The 25,863-nt window shown below is 38.4% G+C and overlaps 1 protein-coding gene across 1 annotated transcript in view; it reads right to left on the bottom strand.

Annotated features, from left to right (window-relative positions):
• The window catches only part of LRRC8C (leucine rich repeat containing 8 VRAC subunit C), an 82,095-nt gene that overhangs the window by 25,338 nt on the left and 30,894 nt on the right, over positions 1-25,863 (bottom strand). Inside the window, exon 2 of the mRNA XM_069478189.1 lies at positions 10,394-10,535. Within this exon, the coding sequence (XP_069334290.1) occupies positions 10,394-10,531 (138 nt within the window). The 5' untranslated portion in view covers positions 10,532-10,535. The remainder of the gene's footprint in view (positions 1-10,393; positions 10,536-25,863) is intronic.

Raw genomic sequence — 25,863 nt, 5'->3', positions numbered from 1 at the left:
CCCTCAAGTGGACTGCTCCTCCTGCAGCAGCCACATGCCTCCCTCTCTCAGTTCCTTTTGTTCTGCTCAAATGTCACTTTTTCAGAGAGCACTTCCTAGACCACCCGATTTTGAAGCAGGACCTCCCACACTCTCCTTACATTGCTTTGTTTTTTTCAAAGCACTTATATCTGACATTGCATTTTAAATGCATTTGTTTGTTTCTTGGCAGGAATTGTTTCATTTTTTGTTACTGCCTAGAACTATTAATATGTAAAGAACAAATGGGTCTCATGACATGTGGATTCTCCTTGTAGTCTCCCCTCTACCAGGCCATTCAATTTCTGGAAGGGTATCTTCACTAATAGGAAACTCACCAACATGACATTCTCAGAAAGTTTTTGACTTTTGAAAGTTTGGGTCTGCATGAGCTAATATATTCCTTCCTAAAACTTCTGCTATCGGTTTTATTTGTTCTTCTAGTATATATGGGATAAGTTGAAGCCATTTAAACTTTTCACAAGGCAGCCTTTCAAGTTCTGCCGTCTGTTCTCATGTCCCCTTTTGAGTCTTTTCAATTTGAGGGTAAGCATACCTTCAGCCAGGCCTCAGACAACGGTTTTTGGCCTCTCTCCTCTACTGGTCACAATCTTTTAAATTACGGTCCAAAATGCCCAGAAATGAATGTAATTCAAAGATCTCAGGCCCTTTCCAAGCACGTCAGACGCTCATGTACATCAGTACATGGCCAAAACGTGCATTTATACTTCTTCATTCACTCATCGCTCCATTCCACACATGCATTCTTTTGACCATTTACTGACATGTGTCTGCTGCTGATTTCCATTCTAGGGATACAGGGATGAAGCTGACAGATGAGGCCTGGCCTTATGGAGTTTAGGTTCCTATATGTTAGAGGTAGTTCTTCTAAGTAGATTTTTGTTTTTTAAACAAAGGGATGATAAATCTTAGAGCTAACAATTTTCTCACTTGTGAAATTTAGAGTTAATAAGTTTCCTACTTGTAAAATACAATTGAAATATTTTCAAAGAGATTTAAAAGTTTCCAATTGGAAAAAAGGATGAGATTTGGATAGAGCATCTGACTTACACTCTATAAAGGAAATTAGAAGAAATCAGTTCATAGAGTGGGGGTGACTGTGTGTGTGTGTGTGTGTGTGTGTGGTTGGGAGAGGGAAACCTCAGGAGCAGAAGGTTGAATGGTCCATGCTCCTCCATGTGTAGTGCATCATCAGCCATCGGTTTATACAAAGCCTTGCCTTTCCTCCTTCTCCCCCAGCCCCGCTTCCCCTTCACCCCATATGCCATTCTAGTCCTCCCTGCCATCATAAGCAAGCATTCTTCATATAAATTTTGGGAAGAGTTTCTCAAAAAATTGAATTAGAATTTTATAAATATTGCTTTGAATTTATAAAATAATTTGTGGAGACTATACATCTTCGTAATATCAATTCTGTGCCACCCAAGGACAGGAAATGTCTTTCCATTTATTCAAAATGTCTTTTATGTCATTTATGTCTTAGACATGTAAAAGTTTTTTACGAAGGTCTTCTATATTCTTAGCTTAGTTCCTAGACATTTTAGAGTTTTTGTGGCTATTTTAAATGGTATCTTATTTTTTGTTAAATCTTTTTTCTTATTTTAAGATGTCAGGCTGCTACTCTATTTTAGGAGAAGAGTTCTAAGTATATACATAGCAAAGATTATATGGGAATAATGACTGTTCCATAAAGCTGAGCACTGGAGAGAAGAGTTGTGCTCCTTTTGTATTTTATAAGCTTTTCTTTCTTTTTACTCCCTGAGAAAAGAAAAGCAGATCCCAGGATATTTATCGTAGTCTTGCCCTATGAGCATTTGAAAGCTGTTTCTTAAACCTCATTCTTAGGGGGTGAGAAGAGCAAGAAGGGGGCAGGGCTGGTAGAGGGGCTCTGTTCTCAGACATCATGAGCTTCCTCTTTGGGGAGGGATTTGCCATATCAGCTGGATTATTTTTTGTTAAATGTTTTAGTTGGTATGTGTCTGTCTAGTTGGGAGTATTTTATTTCATATTTTAAAAAGTGCATATAAAACAATATTACTGGATTAATTTTTTTTACTATATGAAACTAGATGTTCCAAAACAATAGGATTCATAAAATAAACATTACAAAAATGTAGAGTTTTATAAAGGAAAAAAGTAGCATAAGGGAAGAAGGAGCAGCACTCATTATTTTTATTAAACAGAAGAGTCCATATACAGCCCAGAAACTTACTAGCCTACGATGAAAACATGTCGCAATGTTAGCCTAATCCTCAGCGCAGGGCCCCTATGTGGCTGAGAGAACTCAAATGGCACCAGTGCTGTCAAAGGAACGGGAGAGAGAGGATTTCAAGAGGAAGAAAGTGAGGGCAGTAAGTAGTAGAGGGGGTCTGTTTGCCTGACAGGATTGGAAGACTACAGAGGATCTCCAGGTCAAGGGCCCCGACTGGAAATACAAGGTCACCTCCCTCCATGTCATAGTATACTTAATCTGCAGATCTTTAAACAGAAGTTTTGAATGAGTCACACATCGAATCAACGACAGACACTAACTATATAGTCAATCTCATTTGCTTCACATAGAAAAAAGCCCGGTACTCTGTCAGTACTTTGTTATTTGAGGGAAAAGATGTATTATTAAACAATCAATAGGCAACAAGATCATAACAATGCATAAGAGTGAGATAAAAGGAAATGTTCCCCATTCATTGACCGGCATCGCATAGTATGAGATGACCTCAGAAGAGCATTCAGATTCATGTCCTGTGTTGAACCCAAGAGGGTGAGGGGAAAGGCACTCATATATTATTCTCGTGGCCAGGAATTCACTGCACATTAAATTGTCAAGGTGATAGATGATAAGAAGTAAAGTTCTAGGGAAGATCAAAAGTATCAGCTTGAATAAACCACCATAAAAAGGAGGTCCTAACTAAGGCATATTTTTAGCACTAGATTTAACAGGGGTTTTGAGATAGTGTTTCTCTCAGCCTTTACCACCATCCCTACAAAGATGAGAAAGGCTGTTCTTTAAAATTATTTTCACCATCCAAATAATTTTTGTTTCATATTCCCCACAGATCGTAGTAGAATGGTGACATGCAGTGGGTACACAGAAACTTTATAAAACATATCTTAGGTGAGGTCTTCACATTAAACAATGGGCTAATCTAAGTCAGAATTTCTGGGCCTCCATCTATAATTCAAATTGGCAAAAGAAAAAGATCTACTAGAAATCCCAGATGTTATGGGACAGAGGACTGCTGGAGGGGAGTAGAAGCAAGAATTTGGGGCACATTATCAAAATGAACTCCTTTGAAATCACTCTGGACTCTATAATTTTTATTGCCTGTACCTTCCAGTGAACTGCCTGTGAACATTTCACCTGAAGGCCATTTGCCGTGGAGCTGACGTTGATGGGTATAAATTAGAGAAGTGAAAATTAACTTCATTCTGCACCACAAATCAAAGTGGAGATCAGCTCTGACCACCAAGCTCAGACGTCCCAAGCTCTTTGACAGTGTGACCCTGCTTGCCACTTTGCTCACGGCAACTGGGCTAAGTACTCAGGGAGTTTTTGTAGGTGGTCTCAAGTCATTGAAATCACTTGCTTGTTCCCTCCCAACCCCCCACACCAAACACACAGAAAGCAGGAAATGTCTTTCCTATGTAACAATCACAAGGCAGGTCCCCTGGGACTTCCAGGGGGCTTGCATCTCCGGGTTCCTGTTTCTGGTTTCTAAGTGCTAACTCTATATTTGGTAACAGATTGTCTGTGGGCTGTTTTGGATTTGGTCATAATATGATAACCTGGAGTCACTGAGCAGAGACCTAAAGCAATCTTATTTTTTCAGGAAGCAACGTGTTGACCTTTCAGGATTTGGACTATTTTATTCAGTATGTTGAATTACCATTATTATTATTATTATTTTTTTTGAGACAGAGTCTCACTCTGTTGCCCAGGCTAGAGTGCCGTGGCATCAGCCTAGCTCACAGCAACCTCAAATTCCTGGGCTCAAGCAATCCTCCTGCCTCAGCCTCCCGAGTAGCTGGGACTACAGGCATGCACCACCATGCCCGGCTAATTTTTTCTATACATATGTTTAGTTGTCCAGATAATTTCTTTCTATTTTTAGTAGAGACGGGGTCTTGCTCTTGCTCAGGCTGGTCTCGAACTCCTGACCTCGAGTGATCCTCCCACCTCGGCCTCCCAGAGTGCTAGGATTACAGGCGTGAGACACTGTGCCCGGCCGAGTATGTTGAGTTTTTGAATCATGTTGTTTATAGCACAAAGTTGGGTGTTTATACTACTGGTCCTTGAGGGTGTATGACTGTACAGGAATGGGATATATACACTCCTACATTCTCCTGGTTTATAGTGAGTTTACATTTGTTTCCTATGTGGCCTGATATAATCTAAGGAATGCTCTTTATAAATGCTCTTATTCCATGGCAGCCTTGAAAATAGCTACTTGCTCAGAAATGAATAAATATTTGTCAGACAAGTAAGACAAGAGTGCTAATTTTAATCCTTTTACATCAGGGCAAGAAAGAATCAACACCCCTTTGATAGATAATAACCCCCTTCCTTCCCCAGTATTTTCAAAGCTGTATAGTGCTAAACCTATATGAACCCGACCTTTTAAGAATAAACACATAATCAACTGTTACTTGGCACAGAAAAAGCAACTTACAAAACTTACAAAGTTACTCAAAAAGGTGATGGATTACTATTTTATCATCAGTAACTGCCCTTCTCACTCCACCTTAGATTTTGCTTTGTCATATTTTCAAAACTTGCTTTGTAAAATAAGATCAGAAACAATATACTTTCATTTTACAAAGGGAAAATAAAGGCATAAAAACATATTTTAACTATTTTAATATCACCTTGGAAATGGGAAAGGAATTTGAGCTTCACAAAGAACCCTTTGTTTATAAAGTTGTCAGTCATTAAGCCAATTTTAGTGGATTATCATAGAGCTAAAATAAGAACTTAAATTTCTCCCCTAAGGAACATTACTTTCATTAGTAATATGAATCCTGGGTGGTTTTACTTTAATAATTTATACCATACATTATTTCATATTGCTGTAATGCTTACTATAGGTCGGAAGTTATTCTTTTTTATAGCAAGTATATAGTGAATAACCTTTAAAACTCTAATCAGTAATTCAGAAAATTGATACTCTCTGTAACTTTCCATTTTCCCTTTTGGTCATTTTGCACTTGTTTTTATACTGAAAATCTTGTGTTACAAACTGAACTTTGGCCACACCATTTGTGCAATGGTGATGGTTTCATAATATTCGATAGCACTGTGCACAGGGGTGGCAGGCATACCCTGGAGAACCAGCCTGAGACCTGAATCCTGGCTGAATCCCTCTTGGCTTTGGGGCAAGCTACCGAACCTTCCATACTTCAGAATTCTCATCTGAAAAATCGGGCTAATCTATTTCCACAGCTCCGTTCTGGGAACTGAATAAAGTACATACAGATTCTAGTACAGGTTCCCTTACCAGTGTTTCTTGATGGAAGTTCCATTATCATTCTTGATAAAACAATTCTTCTATTATGTGGGACTGTCCTACCCATTTCAGGATGTTTAATACCCCTGACCCTGCCCTCTAAAATGCCATCTGTGCCCCCTGGTCACTGTGCTGATCAATGTAGTCTTTGTGAAACGATCATACTAAATCTTCTGTTAATGCAGATTTTTTTCTCCTTCCATTCCTGTTTTAAATATATATATTTTGGTTTTGTATAGTCATTATTTGAGACTTTGCTCCATTATCTCCTCCTCAAGCCTCGAACTTCCAGCGGTTGAGATGACGACATTGTATTTAATGCTCCTGAGGTACCATCAAGATGCTTGTATGTTAGAAGGCATTTTTAAGTATTTTTACTGTCTTTAGACTGTCAGCAATCTGAGGGCATAGGCTGTGCTGCATTTCTCTTTCAATGTCTAGACCCCACATGGTACCTGATATATTGCTGGGCTGATTCAATATTCCTTTGGGGCATCTCACTTTTTCTCAGAACCTTGGCATCTCAGTCTACGCTTCCTGTTCCCAGTCAACTGGCATCAGATTTCTTTTTAAAGGCTATAGAGAGGAAACAGGCCTATGGGCGAAGGGCCCAGGTTAGGTAACCTATTTGGGGAGAGGCAGTGACCACAGGAGGTAATGGTGGAGGCGCAAAGCAGGGCCTGGTGGGAGCTCCAGAGGCTTCTGGACAGTGGAGAGACACGGAAGGGCTGTGCTGCAGGAGACAATTCTGGCCATTGCACAGGAAAAGAGGTTTAAGTTGTGCTTGAATCCTCTCCTGAACTCACCGCAGGCACATCTCCTAAAGGCTGTCCGTCGTAGACTTTTTCATAGGGACACTCTTGTTTTTATTCATTTTGTTCCAACTTAACTACTAGTTCTTACAGATTTTCTGTGTCCTTTCTCTTTTCTGCACTTCATCCTGCCATGGAATGTGTAAACAAGAGAAACAATTCCTTGTGCTTGTTAGGCAGATCCTGCAGCGGTGCCGTGAGCTGTGGCACAGTAAAAAAGGCAGATTTATGGTCCTCTTGTTGATCTGTGTCCCCTCCCTCTACTATTAATATTTCCCAGACTGGCCTTCCCAAATCTTTGCCTTCCTCTTTGAGGTCCCCGCTCCACTACCTCCCTCATCTTGACAATCTCTCAGCAGATGTGCTGCTTTCTACATCACAGAGAAACCAGAAGCCAGAAGGCCTGAATTCCCACCTTTCTGCCCCCCTCCCAAATATAACGCATTTGTGGCCATCATTCCCGTTCTGCTGGAAGATCCCCCTCCACTCAAATCAAGGGTAATCCTTCCACCGGGATCCTAGATCCATCACCTCCTTCCTCCTGAAAATGACCATTCATCACTGACCCTAAACTCCTGGCCTTCTATCCAACTGATTACTTAGTATCTCCACTTTGAAGCTTAACATATATCTCAAGCTTAACATGCTCAAAACCAAACTTTTCAAGTTGCTCAGGACCAAAAATCTTAGAGTCATCCTTGATTTCTCCTTTTCTTTCATATTTTACATTCAATCTTTCAGCAAATCTTGGTGGTTTTTCCCACAAAACATATCCAGAAGCACTGCTTCCACCCTGGTCCAAACCATCTGATTTATCTGTTGACTGGATTATTGCATAGCCTTCTGCATAATCCCTGGCATCCATCCTCACCCCCTGCAACATAATCTCAATGGCTAGTATGGTCTTGTTAAAACATGAGTCAAATCATGACAATTCTCTGCTCAAAATCCTCCAAACATGTCCCATCCCACTCACAGCAAAGCCAAATCTTTCAGTGGCCTACAAGGCACTATGTGATCTGGCTCCCATCGTGTCTCGGGCCTCAGCTCCTCCCGCTCTTCTCACTCACACTGCTCTCCACACTGGCCTCCTGGCTTTGCCCTCCACAGGCTGGAGACACCCCTGCTTCAGGCCTACAACATCACCAGGTGGCTTTCTAGGTTCACCTTAACATTCAGACTTATTCAGATAACCATAAACTTCATTTGGCCCCAGAATCACTTAGAAAGATTTAGGATTAGAGTCATAACCTGCCGGCCAGGCAGCACAGGCTTTCTCCCTTTGGGAAAATCTTCACAACTGTCCACGTAGTGTCCACACTGCCACCCAGAAGCTAGTCCCTCCCTGAGTCTCTTCCCCCATATCATTTCAGGTGCAAGGAAGAGACCCAACTTAGGCAGGTTCAGGACTTACCCTGGCTTACAAGCCTTGTGCTCCAAAGGAGCCAGTATCTCCTATAACTCAATAGATACATCTTCGATGTGTCAAGAAGCATGCTTAGTTACAAGTGTCACCACAATCACAGAAGTCCAATGATATCGCTTCCTATCTGTCTAGAGTGATCTCTCCCAGCCCAGAGGCAGTTGGCCAATCAGCAATCAGTGGTCATTTATGCCATAAGCAATGCTGCCTAGTAACACAGTTAACATTCACTTCTTTTGGGTCTCCAGGGAAACAGAACTAGAAAGCTGAGAAAGTGAAGTCAATTCCTCTGCAGAAGGGAAAGGGTCCTGTTAACCCTTTGACCATGTACCCTTTGCTCTTGCTGCTCCCCCTGGCTCTGGCTGGCTCTTTCCAGGACATCTGCATGGCCTGCTCCTATTCCTCCTTCAATTCCTTGGCCAAAAGCCACCTTCCCAATGAGGCCTTCCCAGGCCATCCTGTTTGAGAATTGCAACTCTTACCTCACCTGCTGGGACCTTCTATCATCCTTGCATGCTTTATTTTTTTCCCATCGCCCTTATCATCTTCTAATATATATAGTGTACTAATTGATTTTGTGTATTTTGCTCATTTTCCCCCCCACAGAATTTAAGCTCCATAAAGCTGGGATTTTTGTTTTTTATTTTTTCCTTCTTCACTGGTAACTCTTGGTAGAACAGTACCTGACACACAGTAAGTTCTTCAACAACCATGTGCTCTATTTATGAATGAATTTATGCTCTTTCTTTCAGACTCTAGCATCTCATTGGCATCATTTTTTGGGTGGGTGGCTGAGGGCGCAATATGTTTTCAGTGACTAAATAAGAGGCAGCACGGGGTTAGGGATTAAGAACAGGGACTTTGGAACCAAATTGCTTGGGTTTGAATAGGGGCTTTGCCACCTACCTTACGAGGTTTCCTTAACTTCTCTGTGCCTCAGGTGTCTCATTTATAAATGTGGTAAGACCAGCACACACAACTTAGAGTTGCCATAAAGATGAAATGAGCTAAAAATGTGTAAAGTATTCAGAAGAGTGCCTGACACATAGGAAGCACTCTGTCTTAACTATTACTAAGATCAACTTTAACATATTGACTGCCACACTGGAAAAAAATAATTTTTTTCCCCTGGGGCCATGGTGTTTTATTAAAACAAAACAATCCTTTCTAATTTGTTATTTTTCATTGTTTTCTGTGTGTGAGTTATATGCAATGCAATCCATGTTTTTAGAATTAAATTGTCAATATTAATTGTAACAATAAGAACATTAACAAGTAAGATTTTCAAGAACCAACTACAGGGTTTGCTTCATTCACGAGGCCCTGAGGTCAAAACTAGCCTGAGTTAAATACAATTCACATGGCAGTCAATGTGTTAAAAGGACTTTACTTTCACTCTGTACCACTTCAGCTCTTTCTCTCTCTTCCTACCTCCTCTTCCAGCTGATCGACCTGAAGTCACATCTACCCGAGAGCCTCTATTTTAACTTCCATTCCCTATTCCAACCACTGAAAGTAAGATTTCTAATGACCTAGTTGCTGCCTCTCTCGTTAGTCTGTGAGTTATTTGAGTGCTGCCGGCCATCCTTGACCATAGCTTCCTTTGACTACTGACACCCTCCTCTCTCCTGGTTGCCACCTGACCTAGCCACTCCCCTTGCTCTCCATTCACTCTTGAACGTTATTCCTCACATGGTCTCACTGGGCACATTCTCTGTGGGAGATTCCATTCACAAGCATGGTGCCAACCCACGCTGATGCCTGATCTGTGCCAGTCCTATTGACGGTTTCCCAAAGAAGTCACATTCTTTCTCACATCCATGACTTAGAGTCTTCTTTTCTCTTCTGGCACCTTTTCCCACACCCCCGCTTCCTCTCCCTAACTTCAGCTGGCTCTCCAAGTTTTAAATGAACCATCACCTTTTCTGTTGTTCTCAAGCAGAGTGTCCCTCCTCAGCACTCCCTTAGTGCCTTGAGGACACCTCTACCATAGTATAACACAACTTCTGATTGCTTGTTTATTCAGTTCTCCTCTACAATGAACTGCTTAGAGATATCTGTGTTCTCAAAGTATAGTGCCTGGCACATGGCAGGTATGCAAAATGTATCTGGATTCAATATATGAATACATAGCATCTCTATAAAATAAATTTTGGTTGGGTTACTATTTAATTAAGAACTAAACATTGGGTAAAATCAGTATCTTGTCAAAATGCTAGTTCTTCCAGGAAATCTTATCAAGGGTAGGTGTAAAAAGGGAAGAAAAACGAAAAGTTCCATTTGGCAATATATATGGTACTGGGTACACATAACTATATTTCACTCTAAAGCCAACTTTGAAAGATAAGGGCTCCCCTTTGATGTTATTAACATCAAACAGTACTTGACTACAGTTAACTGCTCTTTGGGCTCATTGAAATCTTATAAGTACCATCTTTACTTTATTAAGAAAGTTCAGTGAGTAAGTGTTTCAGGCTCCCTGCCATGATCACAAATATGATATATAAATAGAGAAGAGGAACTAATATTTACACAATTAAAAATCACAGATAAGAGGTCTCATTGACTTGGTGTCTTGCTCTGGCCCACAGTTTGCCATGGGTCTAGGCACCTACCTGTAAAGTGCATCCAAACACGCCGATCATGAGCATGGCCACCGAGAGGTAATCAGTAAACACATCCCACCACGGCTTCAGCACCCGGAAGGCAGGCTGCTGCTCAGAGAACTGCCGGAATTCTGTCACAGGAATCATGTTTCTGGGAAAGGAGAGATTACTGTTGAATTAATTTATCATCAAGTACAACGTACTGCATTGTTACCAGCATTTGAAATGAGGCTTCAACCCATCAGCAGCAGAGGTCTGAATTAGTACAGGAGCTGTCAAGGCATGTCAGTGTTTCAATGAGCCATTAAATAAAACCACTAGTTGAGGAAATACTTGGAAACACATGGAAAAGGCAAGTACGTTCACTGATTTGCTGTCCAGTAATTGGGTTCCCTGTGTGCCCCATGTGGGACAAAGAGACCAGGGCCAGAACAGTTGCCAAGTCCCAGTTATTTCCTGGACCCTTACTTCCTCTAAACAGAACACAAAGATGCTAGAAAGAATAGAGCCTATCTCTTCAAATACTTTTGCAATTTATCTTACCATCTTGGGTTATTGCTTTAAACCATTTTTTAAGTGTCCTTTCAGCATTCATGTGTGTTAATTCTTTACTGAGCCCTATTTATAAAGCATTTGGCTTGCTCCATGGGGAAGGAAAACAACATTGCCATGCGCTCCTTGTCTTTTAAGAGGAAAGATCTTATTGGTGGTGGGGGGTTGGGTGGGGAGGACCCAATTTCTCTTGCCTTTTTTTGTCTCCATGCTTGTGTCTTGATTTCTTATCTCTATTTCCTATACTCCTCATGTTTCACTCTGAACTTCAAACTTATCCTGATTTTCTCTGAGAAATAATTTTGCCCTGGGAACTCCTTTCTCTCTATAAATGACAGAAGAGAAATGAATAGGGCACACCTGAGGCTCTGGGAAAACGGGAAAAGAGGTGAACCTTTTCTCGGTTTGCATTCTCCTTTCTCACTCCTCATTCCCGCTGCCTTTACTGGGATCCAGGACTTCAGGTTAATCAACTTGCTACTGTGAGAAGAAATATTCTTTATCTTATGGCGAGGAATAAGGGGGCCAATGAGGGCCAAAAGGAAAATTTCTCTCCCTTCTACCTTTTTTAGATCCAATAGTGTAGTTCTCTACGTATGTCCTTGTTATTTAGTCCTAATTAAAGAGGCAGGGGAAAGGGTCCATTTGCTGCTTAGTCTCCCAAGTCTTGTTGGTTTCATGAACCTCTCTTCTCTGATACTGAATTAAGAACTGTACAATAAACATCCCAGATAAAAGCAAAGCCTCTTCTTTGAATTCACTGGTGGTTATAGTTTCAAAACTAGCATAATGTCATCCATTGTCTTGCTGCTTTATGACTTTTTCTTAAACAATAATTTGTCTTCCCTTTGGATTTGTTCTTTACCACAATGTTGAAAATTTCAACTGTGTGATGATGTTCTCCCCTATGACTTACCTACTCAACACCTGTGCAGCATTTGATACGATTTCTTCATTTTACCGAAACACAACTTAACTCCACTAGGATGCAAGCTTCTACGTATTATGCATATATGTGTCCTCAAAACACATAATGCAGACAAACTCAACAAGCTCAGTAAATTACTTTGCATGTTCCTAGTGTCATTAAAATTTCAGACTAGTCAAATTTTGATTTTTCTGACATTTTATGGCCTCTTTTCTTCTCAATGAATCATTACAGTCTCATTGCCCCAAGTGTTTGCTAGTCACAGTTGTTTCAGCAGCAGTCCCAAATGGCACTTACACATCTTGACTTCCAAAAGTTCTGCTTCAAAAGGTACTGTCTCATTCTGTTTTGCATCCCCATTACTTACCATAGTGCCTGAAAAATAAGAGCCTCTGAACAACTGTCTATTATATAAATGAATGAATAAATTCAGATGCTTATTCATGGAACAAAGCTCATCCAACTCAGATTTAGGGTGACCCTAATTAGTTGGAGTGACAGTGATAATCAGCAAACTATCTGTGCTGTAGTCTTGGTTGTTGTCTATTCCATGACAAGTTCCTTTACATGGAGGAAATTGAGCTTGTTAAATTATTTAAGCAAGTGATAATTTCAGGAATAAAGTGCTCCAATGTAGAGCAGTGAACCTCAAACATTTTGGTCTCAGGACCCTTTCATGCTCTAAAATATAATGACAAGAATCCCAAAGTGTTTGTAAGTTATACCTACAAATATTTACCATATTAGAAATTAAAACAAAAAACATTTTAAAATACACAATTCATTAAAAAATAAACATTACATTAACATGTATTATGAAAAATGACTATATTTCCCCCCCCCAAAAAAAATTAGAGAGAATGATGGCATTGTTTTACATTTCTACACATCTCTTTAGTAATCTGGAATAATATACAAGACAACTAGATTCTCAAATCTGTTTCTACAACAATTTATTGTGATATACGTTGTTTTGGCTGAAATTTATAAATCAAATGCAGCCTCACAAAGACATATGGTTGGAAAAGGGAGAAGTATCTTAATAGGCTCTTTGTATCATTGTGGATATTCATTTTTGATACTATACCAAACCTTGACTAGGTTAGTTACAATATGGAATCTGGATACTATATTACAGAACTTTTAAATTCCATTATATAAAAACTCATTAGTCTACTTTGTACTTTGAATGGCTATTTTTACCCATGTAACATCATGCATTGGTAATTTAGAAAATATTGGATCACTAAGTTATTAAGATCTTCTAAATGTTGACACATTTCATAATAAAATATTAAAAAAATCAAAATCATTAATATTATCACTGCTATCATCAGAAAAATGTTTAAGTATTTGGAAGCTGTCAAGCTCATGGTGGTGAATGCTAGTTTTCCAGAATTCTAATTATCACTTGAAAGTTTGAATTTTATCACTGTCAACAAATATTATCATTCTCTTCGAAGTGTCAGGCTCACTTCATTCATTTTTGAGGACACATATGTCACATTCTCAAATTTGAATAATCATTTGTTTTATTCAAGTAAAAGTGGTGTGATATGATAAAGTAGCTAACTCAAATTTCAACTCCAACAATCACACCAGGGCTTTGCCGTGAGATCACCATTGTAATTTGGAGCGCAGCAGAAGTGCTTTGTGTATTCTTCCCATTTCATCATGCAGTGTATTAATAAAACATGCAGTCCAGGGTTGAGAGTTAAAATAATAATTTCACTGCTCCAACAAGGACATTATGTGAAACTTGCTTTTTTATCAATTGCAAGTGTGTACCAGTAAAGAATACAATCCCTTCAGTACAATCTGGTGCCTCTATCTTGAGTAATGTCAAGGTACCTAACCCACCATTGCTTTTGTACCATCAATGGAAAAGGAACAAAATATTTTAGCATTATAGTTATAAAATAGTTTTGACCTTGTGGGACCCTTTAAACAGGTTTAGGTTACCAGACTTCCATGGAACACACTTTGAGAACCACTGAGGCAGAGGGACACTGTTTATCTATAGTTTTATTTGAAAAAGCAAAGGCCTGGGTACTCACAACAGGTGAGGTTTTCTGAGTCCTTGGCCGAGTTGCCTCACAGGGGTCATGATTTAAACATGGGAAATAAAGTCAAACTAAGGAATCTAAGAAACTTAAGTATTATCTTCTGCTTCTTAATATTCGCACAGCCTAGTTAAGAGGGATTATGAGATTTAGTTAGAGTAACAGCTGGTAAAGATGAAGAAGCCTTTTAGTGTCATAGCACAACTCTTACCACACTTAAACTCTTGAGTTAGTGTGTATGTATGTGCATGTGTACGTACATGTCCACAAACATGTATATACACTACATACAAGTGTACATATATAGATGTAATACACAGAGACTTTATCGATTTAACATATTACAAGGCCCCAAGTCAATATCCAAAACAGCATTAATCCTTAATATTTTTGATGCCAAAAGGGGAATAAGGGAGAAGTTGAATAAAAAACTCCAAAACTAAAGAGAGGGTAGATGGTCCTTTGGCTGCTTAACTGAATTTTTTTTTTTTTTTTTTTTGTATTTTTCTTTCACAACTTCCAGCACTTCTGAAAATTCATGCATTTCAGTGACAGCCACACTTGACTGATTTTTCTTTTATTACTACCACTGTCATTTCCAAGTGATTTGTGACAATTTCAAGAGTTATCATTTCCAGCCTAGGGAGCCATTCTGAATAATCTGCTGGCTTTAAATAGTTAGGGAGCTAAAAATTAATCAGCATAATTTTACTTCTATTTAAACATTTTTTCTATTTTAGAAATATAAATGATTATCCTTATACCTCCTCCAACCCCAATTTTCAACTTACTATAAAAGATTTTAGTTTATCTTATTAGTAATGTCTTTGGAAATATGGCATTTCAAATTAAATAAACAGATTCTGGTATCTTGATTTTTTAAATGTAAAATTTTACATTTTTTCTCTGCTTCTATAGCTTTTGGCAGAAACTCATATGCATTTTCTTATTTAAAATACTTATTACAAAACCCGCAATTTAATGGCTGTATATTCTATACAACTTTACTTCTCAAAGATATCATATAATTCTTTGGTGATGAATGTTGGTAAAGTTAGGTGCAAACAGAGAGAGTTTCTTATTTCTTTCATTTATGTGGCTCTTCTTAAAGCAATATATCCTTATCCCTCCCCAGGGTAATTTTAGTGCTTTCTTGTCTAGAATTAATCACACAGAATGTATTCTACTCTGTTTATCAACACATGACCTAAAGAACATCAAACTTATTTTACTTTGATTCCAACATGATTGCTAACACTGTTCTATGGCTATCAGGTAGGTATTGCTAACATTTATTTTGTTTCATATTTTTCTGAGAGTGGATAAATGGCATCACCTTTAGACAGCACAATAATATATCATTCAAGGAAATCAAGGTCAATTCCAAATGATGACAAGTATCATATCGATACCCAAGTGAGTAGCCCCTTTTATTTGATGAATAAAAATAATTTAATAATTTGTGAGCACATGAAATATGAATTCAACAGAAAAGAAACTTGTGTATTGTTCATCTATGTTGCTAAATCCAATGGACAGTTCTCATTCCTCATCTTATTTTATTTGTCAGTAGCATTTGACATGATTTGACCATTCTCACTTGGCTTTTAGGACATCGCAGCCTTATGGTTTTCCTCCTACTTTCCTGGTGATTTCTTTTTCTGCTCCTTTGTTGTTTCCTCCTCTTCTCCCTGAGTTCTTACTTTGGAGCTCGAGGGCTTAGCCTTTGGTCCTCTTCTCTTCCCTAACTCATTCAGTCCCCTGGTGACTGCATCTGATCTCAATGCTTTCAATACCGTCTAAACTGAACATTTCACAAATTCACCTCCCCACCCAGACCCACAGATCCAACTATCTACTTGACATCTCCTCTTAGATATCCACCAGACACATCAGACTCGGTATGTCCCAAGTCTACTCCTGTCCCAGTCCCTTACTCCCCATCAACACAGCAAAGCCCTACTCTAATTGCAGCTTTCCTAGATCAGTAAATGGCAACTCTTTCTAGTTGCTTAGGCAAAAAATCCTGGAGTCATCCTTGACTCCTTTCTGTCTCTTATATCCACATTCAATCTGTCAAAAAAAGCTTATTATATTTTTTAACGTATCGCCTCTCTCCTTCCAGAAGAATGTAAGTTTCATGAAAGCAGAACTTCACTTCTCAATTCTATTTTGTTCACTGATGTATTGCAAGTACCTAGAAAATAATGCTTGGCACATATTAGACACTCAATGTTTGATGACTAAATTAGTGAATATGTAGTAATTTTAATGAAGAAAGGGGGTGCAGTTGCCTTCAGCTTTAGAAATACTAATTACAAAAGCAAAGTGTGTGTCTGAGGAACGTCATGGTAGGAAGGTCTCACAGTGCAGGGCCAGGACATTAGCACAGCTGAAGTCAGTATGGAGAAGTGCAAACGAGGAAGAGCAGAGAAATGCCATGATTTTAAATTTATAGGTTCTTCTCAGTTGTACTCAAAGGCTCCACAAATCAAAATAAAGTCATCAGGATATGCTCAAAACATCAGTTACAAAATAAACTGCTTTTTTTTCTGGCAGTTCAAGGGTGGAAATAAAAAGCAAGAGAATAAAGCCAAATTTTCCCAGTTACATAAAAATTATATCTTTCTCCCTTGGGAGAGGCAGGACTCTAGAGTGTGTTTTATTATATAGTTGTGGTACTCATGATAAAATATTTCTAGAAAGATCCACTGAAGAAAATAATTATATGGTTCTGTAGACATGTATTTCATTAAAAGAGAAAATCATAACCTGAAAGGGACAAAAGAGATCATTCAGTCCATACCCCTCATTTAGTAGAGTGAAAAACTTGATCCAAGAGAGATTAGTTGACTTGTCCAAGCAACACAGCTGGTGGTAAACCAAGACTTCTGACCAAATCTTTTCCTTCCTCTAGAGCTCTTTGCTAATACCACACGATGCTGACTGGAACTTAAATAATCTATTAATATAATGTGCTCAGAAATAAATAGTTTATTCATTTATTTATATCTATTTTGTAGAGATGGGGTCTCACTATGTTGCCAGGCTGATCTTGAACTGCTGGCCTCAAGTGCTCCTCCTGCCTTGGCCTCCCAAAGTGCTGGGATTACAGGCATGAGCCACCACACCTGGTCAACAAATCATTTAAATAGAATTTTTCCCATATTCAAATTTCTCTTTTCATGCCCCTTATTTGACAATATAAAATAAAAAATAAATGAATATTAATACATTTAAATTATTCTTAAGCTATATTGCCCTGGAAGCATCATAAAATGAGAGAACTTTTGACTCAAAGGAATCTCAGGAGGCAAGTCGAACTTGCAACGAAATGGATACTTCTGTATTATCTTCTCCTTAGATTTTTCTATGATGTCATATGTTCAGTTAATGGTCCAATTACATATTTGGAAAGTATTCAAATTAAGCTTAACCTGTTTTTCTAAAGGTGGTGGTGTAGGGAACAAAAATTACTCCTACCTAGACATTCCAGTTTTCTCTTAACCAATGAGGATATTATCCCTTTTATGATTATATTCTTTTTAAAAACCATCCTTTTAATCCTGTGTATTTGTGGCTGTACATCTTAATTTCTCTGCTTTACATGCTCATTTCCACAGTTATCTTTATTACAGTCGTAGGCCTTTGAATCCACTAAAAGTTTCTTATATATTATGATCAGTAGCTGCTTTTTCTCTCCAACAAGCATGATTCACTTTCACTCACTTATGTGCTTGCTGTAAATTAAATATGAGAGTGAATTATATGTCAGGCACTGTGCTAGGTGCTGAAGGAATGGAAATAAACAAAATAGACAAAGTACACACCCTTGCCCACATGTACACTCATGGAAAAATATTCATTAAAGAAATTCCTATAAAAGCATGAATTGAAATTGCTCTTCTTTATAAATAGGACTGACTATTGTTTCCTGTGTCACTGGTGCATTTAAACAGATTGTTACCGTATTTTTGTTTCACTGAGGATAGTGTTCATATCTTATTTATCTCCGTATCTTCTAGAAAAAGCACAATGTCTCAGAAGAGGCCCTCAATGCATATTTATTAAATTGAAATAGACTTTCACACTCATACATATACATGTACCCAATTGAGCATTTTGGAGTGAGGACCAAACTCTTGTATTTTGTTATTATCCCCTTATATTAATATAAAGCTTGCCATTGAAATAAATAAAAGGGAGACTATTATCATATAGCTCCATATTATAAATAATGATTACTCAAAGAACATCCACTACTGACGAGAGTGTTTGAGATGAGGAAAGAAGTCAGGAATAATTTATAATTTCAAAGTTAAGGATCATTGAAATTTTAATGCACAATGTTCTATCATCAGTGCTAAAGAGGATGTATTGATCAATAATGCCTTGTTAGGTCTTAGCTTGCACCCAAGGAAATGGCCACATTTTGTGATCCCCTTGTCAGAACATTACCCTATGAAGAAACAAGTGAGTAGAAAACACACCTAAGCATAAAGAAGTCTTGTTACCAATATAATGATTTGGAATATTGCACTTCTAAATCTTGCTGAGATCTTGAAAGAAGGCTTTAATTTCTTTGAGATTTTTGTCAAAAAGCTTCAGCTACATCTATATGATACTAATAATTATGTAATGCTTATTGTACACATTTGAAGTACATTTAAATTCAGAAATCCTTTCTGAAATGAGGCTAAGCTATTATCTAATAGTCTTTTAAAAATTGAACATAAAAGATGATCATCAATGGTTGGTCACTCCTTTCCCTACCTTGGTTACTCTGAGTGCACCTACAGTCTCTCTGAGAAATGGCTCAGGTCTCTGCATCCTACTGGCCTTCTTAACTATCTCCTTGAAAACAGAACAGTCTTCCAGAAGTGATAGTGTATACATATCTCCCAGTAGGATCCTAAACTCTTAAAAAGGCTGTGTGTTTCCCCTCAACTTCTCAATATCATGGTTCAGACAAGGTTTATCCCATCACCTTATCAGTCTCAACATCCAGTAACTAAGACTAGGATTCAATTGAGTTACTCTGTAATGATTGTTTTGAAGAATATCGATTCCTTCCTTCAGTGGACAAAAGGAGACTGAAGTTTATCTCCAAAAGTTTTACCCCTTGAGCCAAGAAAGGCAGACACACCATGAACATCCAGTTCAGTGTATGACAGAGAATCCAGGCAAAACAAGTGCCAGCGAACCCATCTACCTGGAATGCTGCTTCTGACAAAGGGATAGTGCGGACAGGAAGGTGGAGAAGGCAGAAAGACTTCTGCCCTCCAGAGCATTAAAACTAAGTTTCTTGTTTATTTTTTAACTTCTGGAGTTTAGAGTAATTTGAAAAGGGAGGAGTCACCTTTTATTTCATATTCCTTGCTTTGTGGCCTAAAATGCTCAAAAATTGTTTGTGGAGCTGAATTGAATTCTTAAGATTGCATAGTGGGAAAGCTGTCTTTTCTGTTCTGACAGGGAGTTTAGCTTGTTTTCCAAATATCTTTTCACAAACGTAGATGGTAGACTGCTAGTACCTATACAAACACCCAAACAAAATTGTGACAGGGTGACTAAAGCAACTTTTTTTTTTGAGACAGAGTCTTGCTCTGTCACCACATATAGAGTACAGTGGTCTCATCATAGCTCATAGCAACCTCAAACTCCTGGGCTCAAGTGATCCTTCTGCTTCAGCCTCCCATGTAGCTGGGACTACAGGCACATGCCACTATGACCAGCTAATTTTTTCTAGTTTTGGTAGAGAAGGGGTCTCACTCTTGCTCAAGCTGGTCTGAAACTCCTGACCTCAAGCCATCATCCCACCTCAGCCTCCCAGAGTGCTAGGATTACAGCCATGAGCCACCGCGCCTGGCCTACTAAAGCAGCTTTTTGCCAAAAACTTTCCCACTTGGTTCTTTTTTTTTTTTTTTTTTTTTTTGAGTAGAGGTAAATTTTAAAATTTTCAGCTATGTTAAATACAACAACTAGGAAACCAAGCAATACTGCTCAGGAGACAAGAGTCTGGTATTTCAAGTGAGAGACTGAAAGACCAATGAATTTAGAGCATGATCGTTTTTGTCTTCCTTTCTTATTAAACTAATCTTTATAGGAATCTACCATTTAAAATTTCACTTCTAGGAAGGATCAGGGACTATGAAAAGTTTGATAATAGCAGAAAAACACTAACTGCTGAATAATTCTCTTTGGGGCTTTCAAGAAGGCTGTTGTCTATCTCATGCCAGCTCTTTATTTGTCTTTCCCGTTGGATGTGCTCAGTAAATCCATGATGGAAGGAAAAAGTTCAGGTCCTCCAGCCTCCAGGAAAAAACAACTCTGCAGGAGGAAATCAACAACTATGAAACTTCCATCCTAGAAGTATTAAAACTGACATGAATGCACCTAAAAATTAGAATATTAGGTTTTTGTCCATCCAGCCAATACATATTTAATGCAAGGCTTTGTGTCTACAGGAAAAATAATTATTGGGTTTGGCTCAAAGTTTAACATATTGATTTAATGGCCATTTTTTCCAAGTTAGACATTTTATGAGTTCCCTCTTCCAAGTTTTCTTTTCTCACAGCAAAGATAAATAAAACCGAATGTGAAGACATTCAATACTCCTAGAGTCACACATTCTAGAAGCTGAGGGAAGGCATAAAAGGTTTCTTTATATGAAAGCACTAGGAGGATATGGTCAAAGGCTACTGGCCTCTCAAATCTAGATTGTGCCAAAAATCTATATGAAAAAATTATTGTAAAATACGAATCATTAAAATATGTTTCTGAAGATGAATACATTCTTTAATTTAAAAAGATAAAAACAACTAGCCCTCTCAAAAAGAAATAATAAAACCAGGTGAAATACATTAGGCCAATGATCTATGTGGATCCTGAAAAGTCATTACAAAAAAGATATAATAGTGGCAGAGCCTTGTGGTGCTAATCCTACAGCCAGAATGTTCTTTCAATCCCCCCTTGCTTTGCAAACTCCTATGCATACCACAGACCAAGACTCTAGCATTCCATCCACAATCTCCCTGCCTAGGTCAAATCTAGCATTTCAGGCTCTCGTGGCCAGTGGATGTCCCTTGATGGCCCTATCACAGACAGCATTTTCCACTCACTTGTGTTCTTGGATTAACGTTGGTCTCCCCTAGACTACAAGCTCCAGGAAAGCAGGGATAATTTCCATTCTGTTCATCATTGTTCTCCCAACACCTCACAGTGTTTGGCACATAATAGTTGTTGAATATCTATTCATTGAGTAAATAAATGAATAATTAAAAACAAAGTTACAAGAATGATCTAAATGCAAGATCTTAGATTTATTAATTTGAATCCTTTCTCAGTAAAAAGAAAGTAGATTACAAAAAAGAAATTAAAGCCCATTAGCTAACTTGGAAGAAGAACAAAAGCAGTGCCTTGTTTTTTTTTTTTCCTCTGTTGCCCAGGCTGGAGTGGTGCAGTGGTGCAGTTGTACAACCTCAAACTCCTGGGCTCAAGAGATCCTCCCGCCTCTGACTCCCAAGTAGATGGGACTAAAAGAGCGTCCAACCAAGCCCAGATGATTTTTAGCAGTGCCATCTTTATAGACAAACTATATAGTATTTTGAAATGGTTTACTTGCAGTTGCTATTATTAGTAAGAAAGCTGGCTGGGGGCCATATGAGATCTTCCTGAGAAAATCATCTCAAAGATCTTTAGAGCCTTGCTAAATGTATTTTTAAAAATGGTTGAAAGACCTAGAAAACAAGATGGAGAGATCTAGTAGTACACCCACTTGCAGGGTGATCTCTAAAGTTGATTTCAGGACTGGTTTTGCTCAGCAACTTCATTAGCAGGATGAAAGGTGTATTGGGGCCCTTCGAAGGAGCAAAACTAGCTCAAGAGTTGTTAAATTGGGAGGTCTAAATATATTAATAACAAATACTAAAACATAAAAAATTGTATAGAAAGTCCACAGGAATTCAATGCTTAGGCTTAGTAGAAGAAAGTAAGGAAGAAACAAGAAAAACCTTACTTTTAAAAGTACAACACTTCACGCCACGGCACTCTAGCCCCGGCAACAGAGTGAGACTCTGTCTCAAAAAAAAAAAAAAAAAAAAAAAAAAGTACAACACTTCAAAGATGAGAGATCTTTGGAAGTTCTGAAGAGGGATTCAGGAGTGTAGTAGATGATGTTTTGGGTAGTGGAAAACAGGCTTAGGGCCAAGGGAAAAGACATGGCTTACGGGACAACTGTGGAGATGTTTGTTTTTATTTGTTCCATCATGTTTGATCTTCTTTTCAGATGACCCAATCTTAAAAACTTAACACAGACCAATGTTTTAGGGATCTAAAAATATGGTTACACAGACATAAATTAAAATTGTTTCTACAAAAATAAATAAGTAGGTAAATAAATGTCCCCTGGACAGACAAATGGAAATTGGTAGAAAGATAAGTTGGTTCATTTCTACTCAATGTCCTTGGATACAAGCAGGGTCAGTCAGTCTTGAGATTCTTGTGGGAAAAAAGTAGGATTTGGGGCAGTGGAGGTGGAGAATGCCCTAGGATCTTGATTCCCGCTTGGTTTCCCCTTTCTGGAGGCTGAGGGAGGGACAGATTATCAGTGGAGACAGCTACTTGTGGAGTACAAAGTTTCTCAAGGACAGATGTGGGGTCTTTGAAAGCTTTATAACCCTAGCACCTACCACACTGCCTGGTAGCTTTATTCATTCTTTCTACAAGGAACAGAATAGCTTTTATCTGCAAGGTATTGAGCTCACTAGTGTGGACAAAGCAATGAGTAAGACAGACATAGCCCCTGTCTTTGTGAACCTTGCATTATGGTGGAAAGACAGATGGCAAACAATTACAGACAACCATTTAGTCTCAATGGTGACAAACATGATGACATAGAAGCTCAGGATACTCTGATAGTATACAGACGTACCTGTGCTACTGGGGTTTTAGGAAGTGATACATGCACAGATATACGAAATATAAGTAGTAATATTAATAGCTAGCTTGGTAAAGTTGGAGCTCAGGGGCAGGAGAATTTTCCAGAATGCAAAGTCTGCAATGTGGTGGCTTTTTTACATCCCTCTTAAGATGTTTCATTTTGCCCTCCATTACTTATTATAAATGTTCTATTTCTATTTATTTTGCATAAGGTTCTATCTCTAGAGACGCAATGCTGAGGTAGCCCGAGCTGGTCCAGATGCCCTGAGACAAAGAGGGTAACAAGTCACATGTTCTTAGATGGAATTGGCAAAATGTCACCAAGACTCACCCAAAGTCTCTTTCTAAGGTATATATGAACATCTATCCAACACAATCTCTCTGTAGAAGCATGTAGAACTGAGCAGCTTCACATGGTACCTGCCTGTCAAATGAGGCAAACTGCCTTCCAAAACATGTGAGCCGACTTCGACCCCTACTGGGTCATCTTCCAGGTGATGCCTCAACATTAATTCAGTGTAAAAATTAATTCCATGTAAAAATGCCCCAAAGCTCTGGCTCAGTAGTCCATGTTTAGTACTGAGTTCACAAAATTCTCACCACGAGGGAGCTGCTCAACAATTTCAGGAGACTGAATACAAGTGGCAACAGTGAGGGCCAAAGACTGCTTTTTCCCCTGCATCTGTCCAAGCACATGCCAGCCTGCCATGTAGTCACCTCACTCAAAATCCATCTAGAATTCCTCCTTAGGAACTGACTTCTGAACTATAGACAGGAAATTCAATCTTAGGTCAGGGGATAGTTTCCTTTGGTCTGTTTTTATATTTTTCTCTTTTTCTTCTTCCCTTCCTTTGACATGCATTTTGTCCTTCCGTTTCTTCCTTTCTAACCTTCCTTCTTCCCTCCCTCTTTCAATATTTTTTACCTAACCTAAGTGCTAAGCACTGGGGATAAAAGATAAATAAGATGCTATAATATTAATAGAATATGTGACTACTTGGGAGGCTGAGGCAGGAGGAAGGTTTGAGGCTAGGAGTTAGAGGCTGTAGTGAGTTGTGATTGTGCCGCTGCACTCTAGCCTGGGCAACATAGCAAGACCCCATTTCCAAAAGAAGATAAAGAGAATATGTGGGCAATAAATCTACAAACAAGAAAACTAAAAAAATGTGTTATATATTATCCCCTTTCTTTGCTCCTCAGCTGCCTACACTGATTCAAACCCAAAGGGCTCGTGTGAGCCAGACCAACACTGGGAAAGATGCGTGCCAGCTAGCCAATTATTATAACTCCTCCAGGTAGTTTTCCAAGAGACCTGTCAGAAAGAGACGGGCTATAAAAATAAGCATGACATTACCCTGGGATGAAGAAATGAGAACAAAAATAAACAGGTATCTTAACTTTCACAATCTGAATATAGAAGTGAATATAGATTTGGATAGATTTTTTGATAAATCCCTTGGTACACAAACTCTTCCAACTTGCAATTCAAAACCAAAGAACCAAATAGATTTGGATAAGAAATACTTAAATAGCTTCTATATATTCAATATTTTCATCCATTATTTCTTAAACTGACATTTTTTCTGATGAGAAGAAGGTCCATAGCTTTCTTCTAATCATCGATGGGATCTGCAATCCCTTCAAATACTTAACCACTACACCGACTGTGCGCCATCTCTTATGATTACAGAAGGAAAAGCAGAAAACATCTGTGTAAGGAAAGTAGCTGCAGGAATGAAACTAGAAAAAAAATTGTAAGAACATGAACGAGTCAGCATGAGGGTATAACAGCCTAAGGGAATCAACTTCAAACAGAAAAGAAATTATTTGGGTTGCCCTAGTAACACCAAGATAAAATGTGGAAATGAAAAAGTGGTGTTTAACATTAAGAAAACCTCCTTGAGCACTAAGGTCCCTCACATCATGGAATGAGATTTACCATGGCAACATGCAAATAACATGTAAACGGATTAAATACAGAAAATATCCAAGGGAGTGGAAGCACGGTAATAAGAACTAAGCTGATCTAATAAATACTCTGTACCTTTCTTTTCTTTGACTCACAGAATTAAATGGGGGGATGGCAAAGGGTTTGTGAGGATCAAATGAGATTTCCTTCAGTGATATATAATCTTAAATAATTTTACAAGTTAAGCGTTATAGATTATTTCCACCCACTCACTTTTCCACAAATGGCATAGAATCACCACTCATTCTAAAGCTCTTGTTTTACTATAGGAAACGGCAAAAGAAAAAACAAACAAACATAAGAAATAGAAACATACTCCTTGGGTACATTTTCCATGCCTAATCTCCACTTTCTTGGAGGAGATCTGTCACTGGTCATTAAGGCAGTAAGTGGTTCCTCTGAAGAACAGTCAATCATACTAGATACTCAAGTAATACTTTAGAATCATAGTGGTTGGGAGCACAGCAACAGAGTTGAGGTGTCTGAGTCTGAATCCTGGCTCTGCGATTTGTAAGCTAGATGACCATAAGCAGGTTGCTTAATCCTTCTGTTTCCTCAACTTTAAAATGGGGAAAAGAGTGGTATCTTCCTTTACAGGGTTACTGGGAAGTGTGTAAGAGATAATTGTGACAAGCACTAACTGCAGTGCTAAGCAGTGCTAGCACTTCACACTCAATATATGACGGCTACTAATATTATCAATAGAGATGACAATCAAATTTCTTAAGTCTGAAATTTTTGAAATTTTATTTTGCTAAGAACACTTAAATATAAGATCTACTCTCTTAACAAATTTTTAAGTATACAATTTTGTTAACTATAGGTACAATGTTCTAAAGCAGATCTCTAGAGTTTATTCATCTTGCTAACAGAAACATTATGCCCATTGATTAGTAACTCCCCATTTACCCCTTCCCTAGTCTCTCGCAACCACCATTGCACTCTTTGATTTTATGAATTTGACTATTTTAGACACTTCGTATGTGGAATCATGCAATATGTATCTTTCTGTGACTGGCTTATTTCACTT

Source organism: Eulemur rufifrons, chromosome 8 (assembly GCF_041146395.1).
Source record: "Eulemur rufifrons isolate Redbay chromosome 8, OSU_ERuf_1, whole genome shotgun sequence".
Taxonomy (NCBI): domain Eukaryota; kingdom Metazoa; phylum Chordata; class Mammalia; order Primates; family Lemuridae; genus Eulemur; species Eulemur rufifrons.
This window is presented reverse-complemented; position numbering and strand designations above follow the sequence as displayed.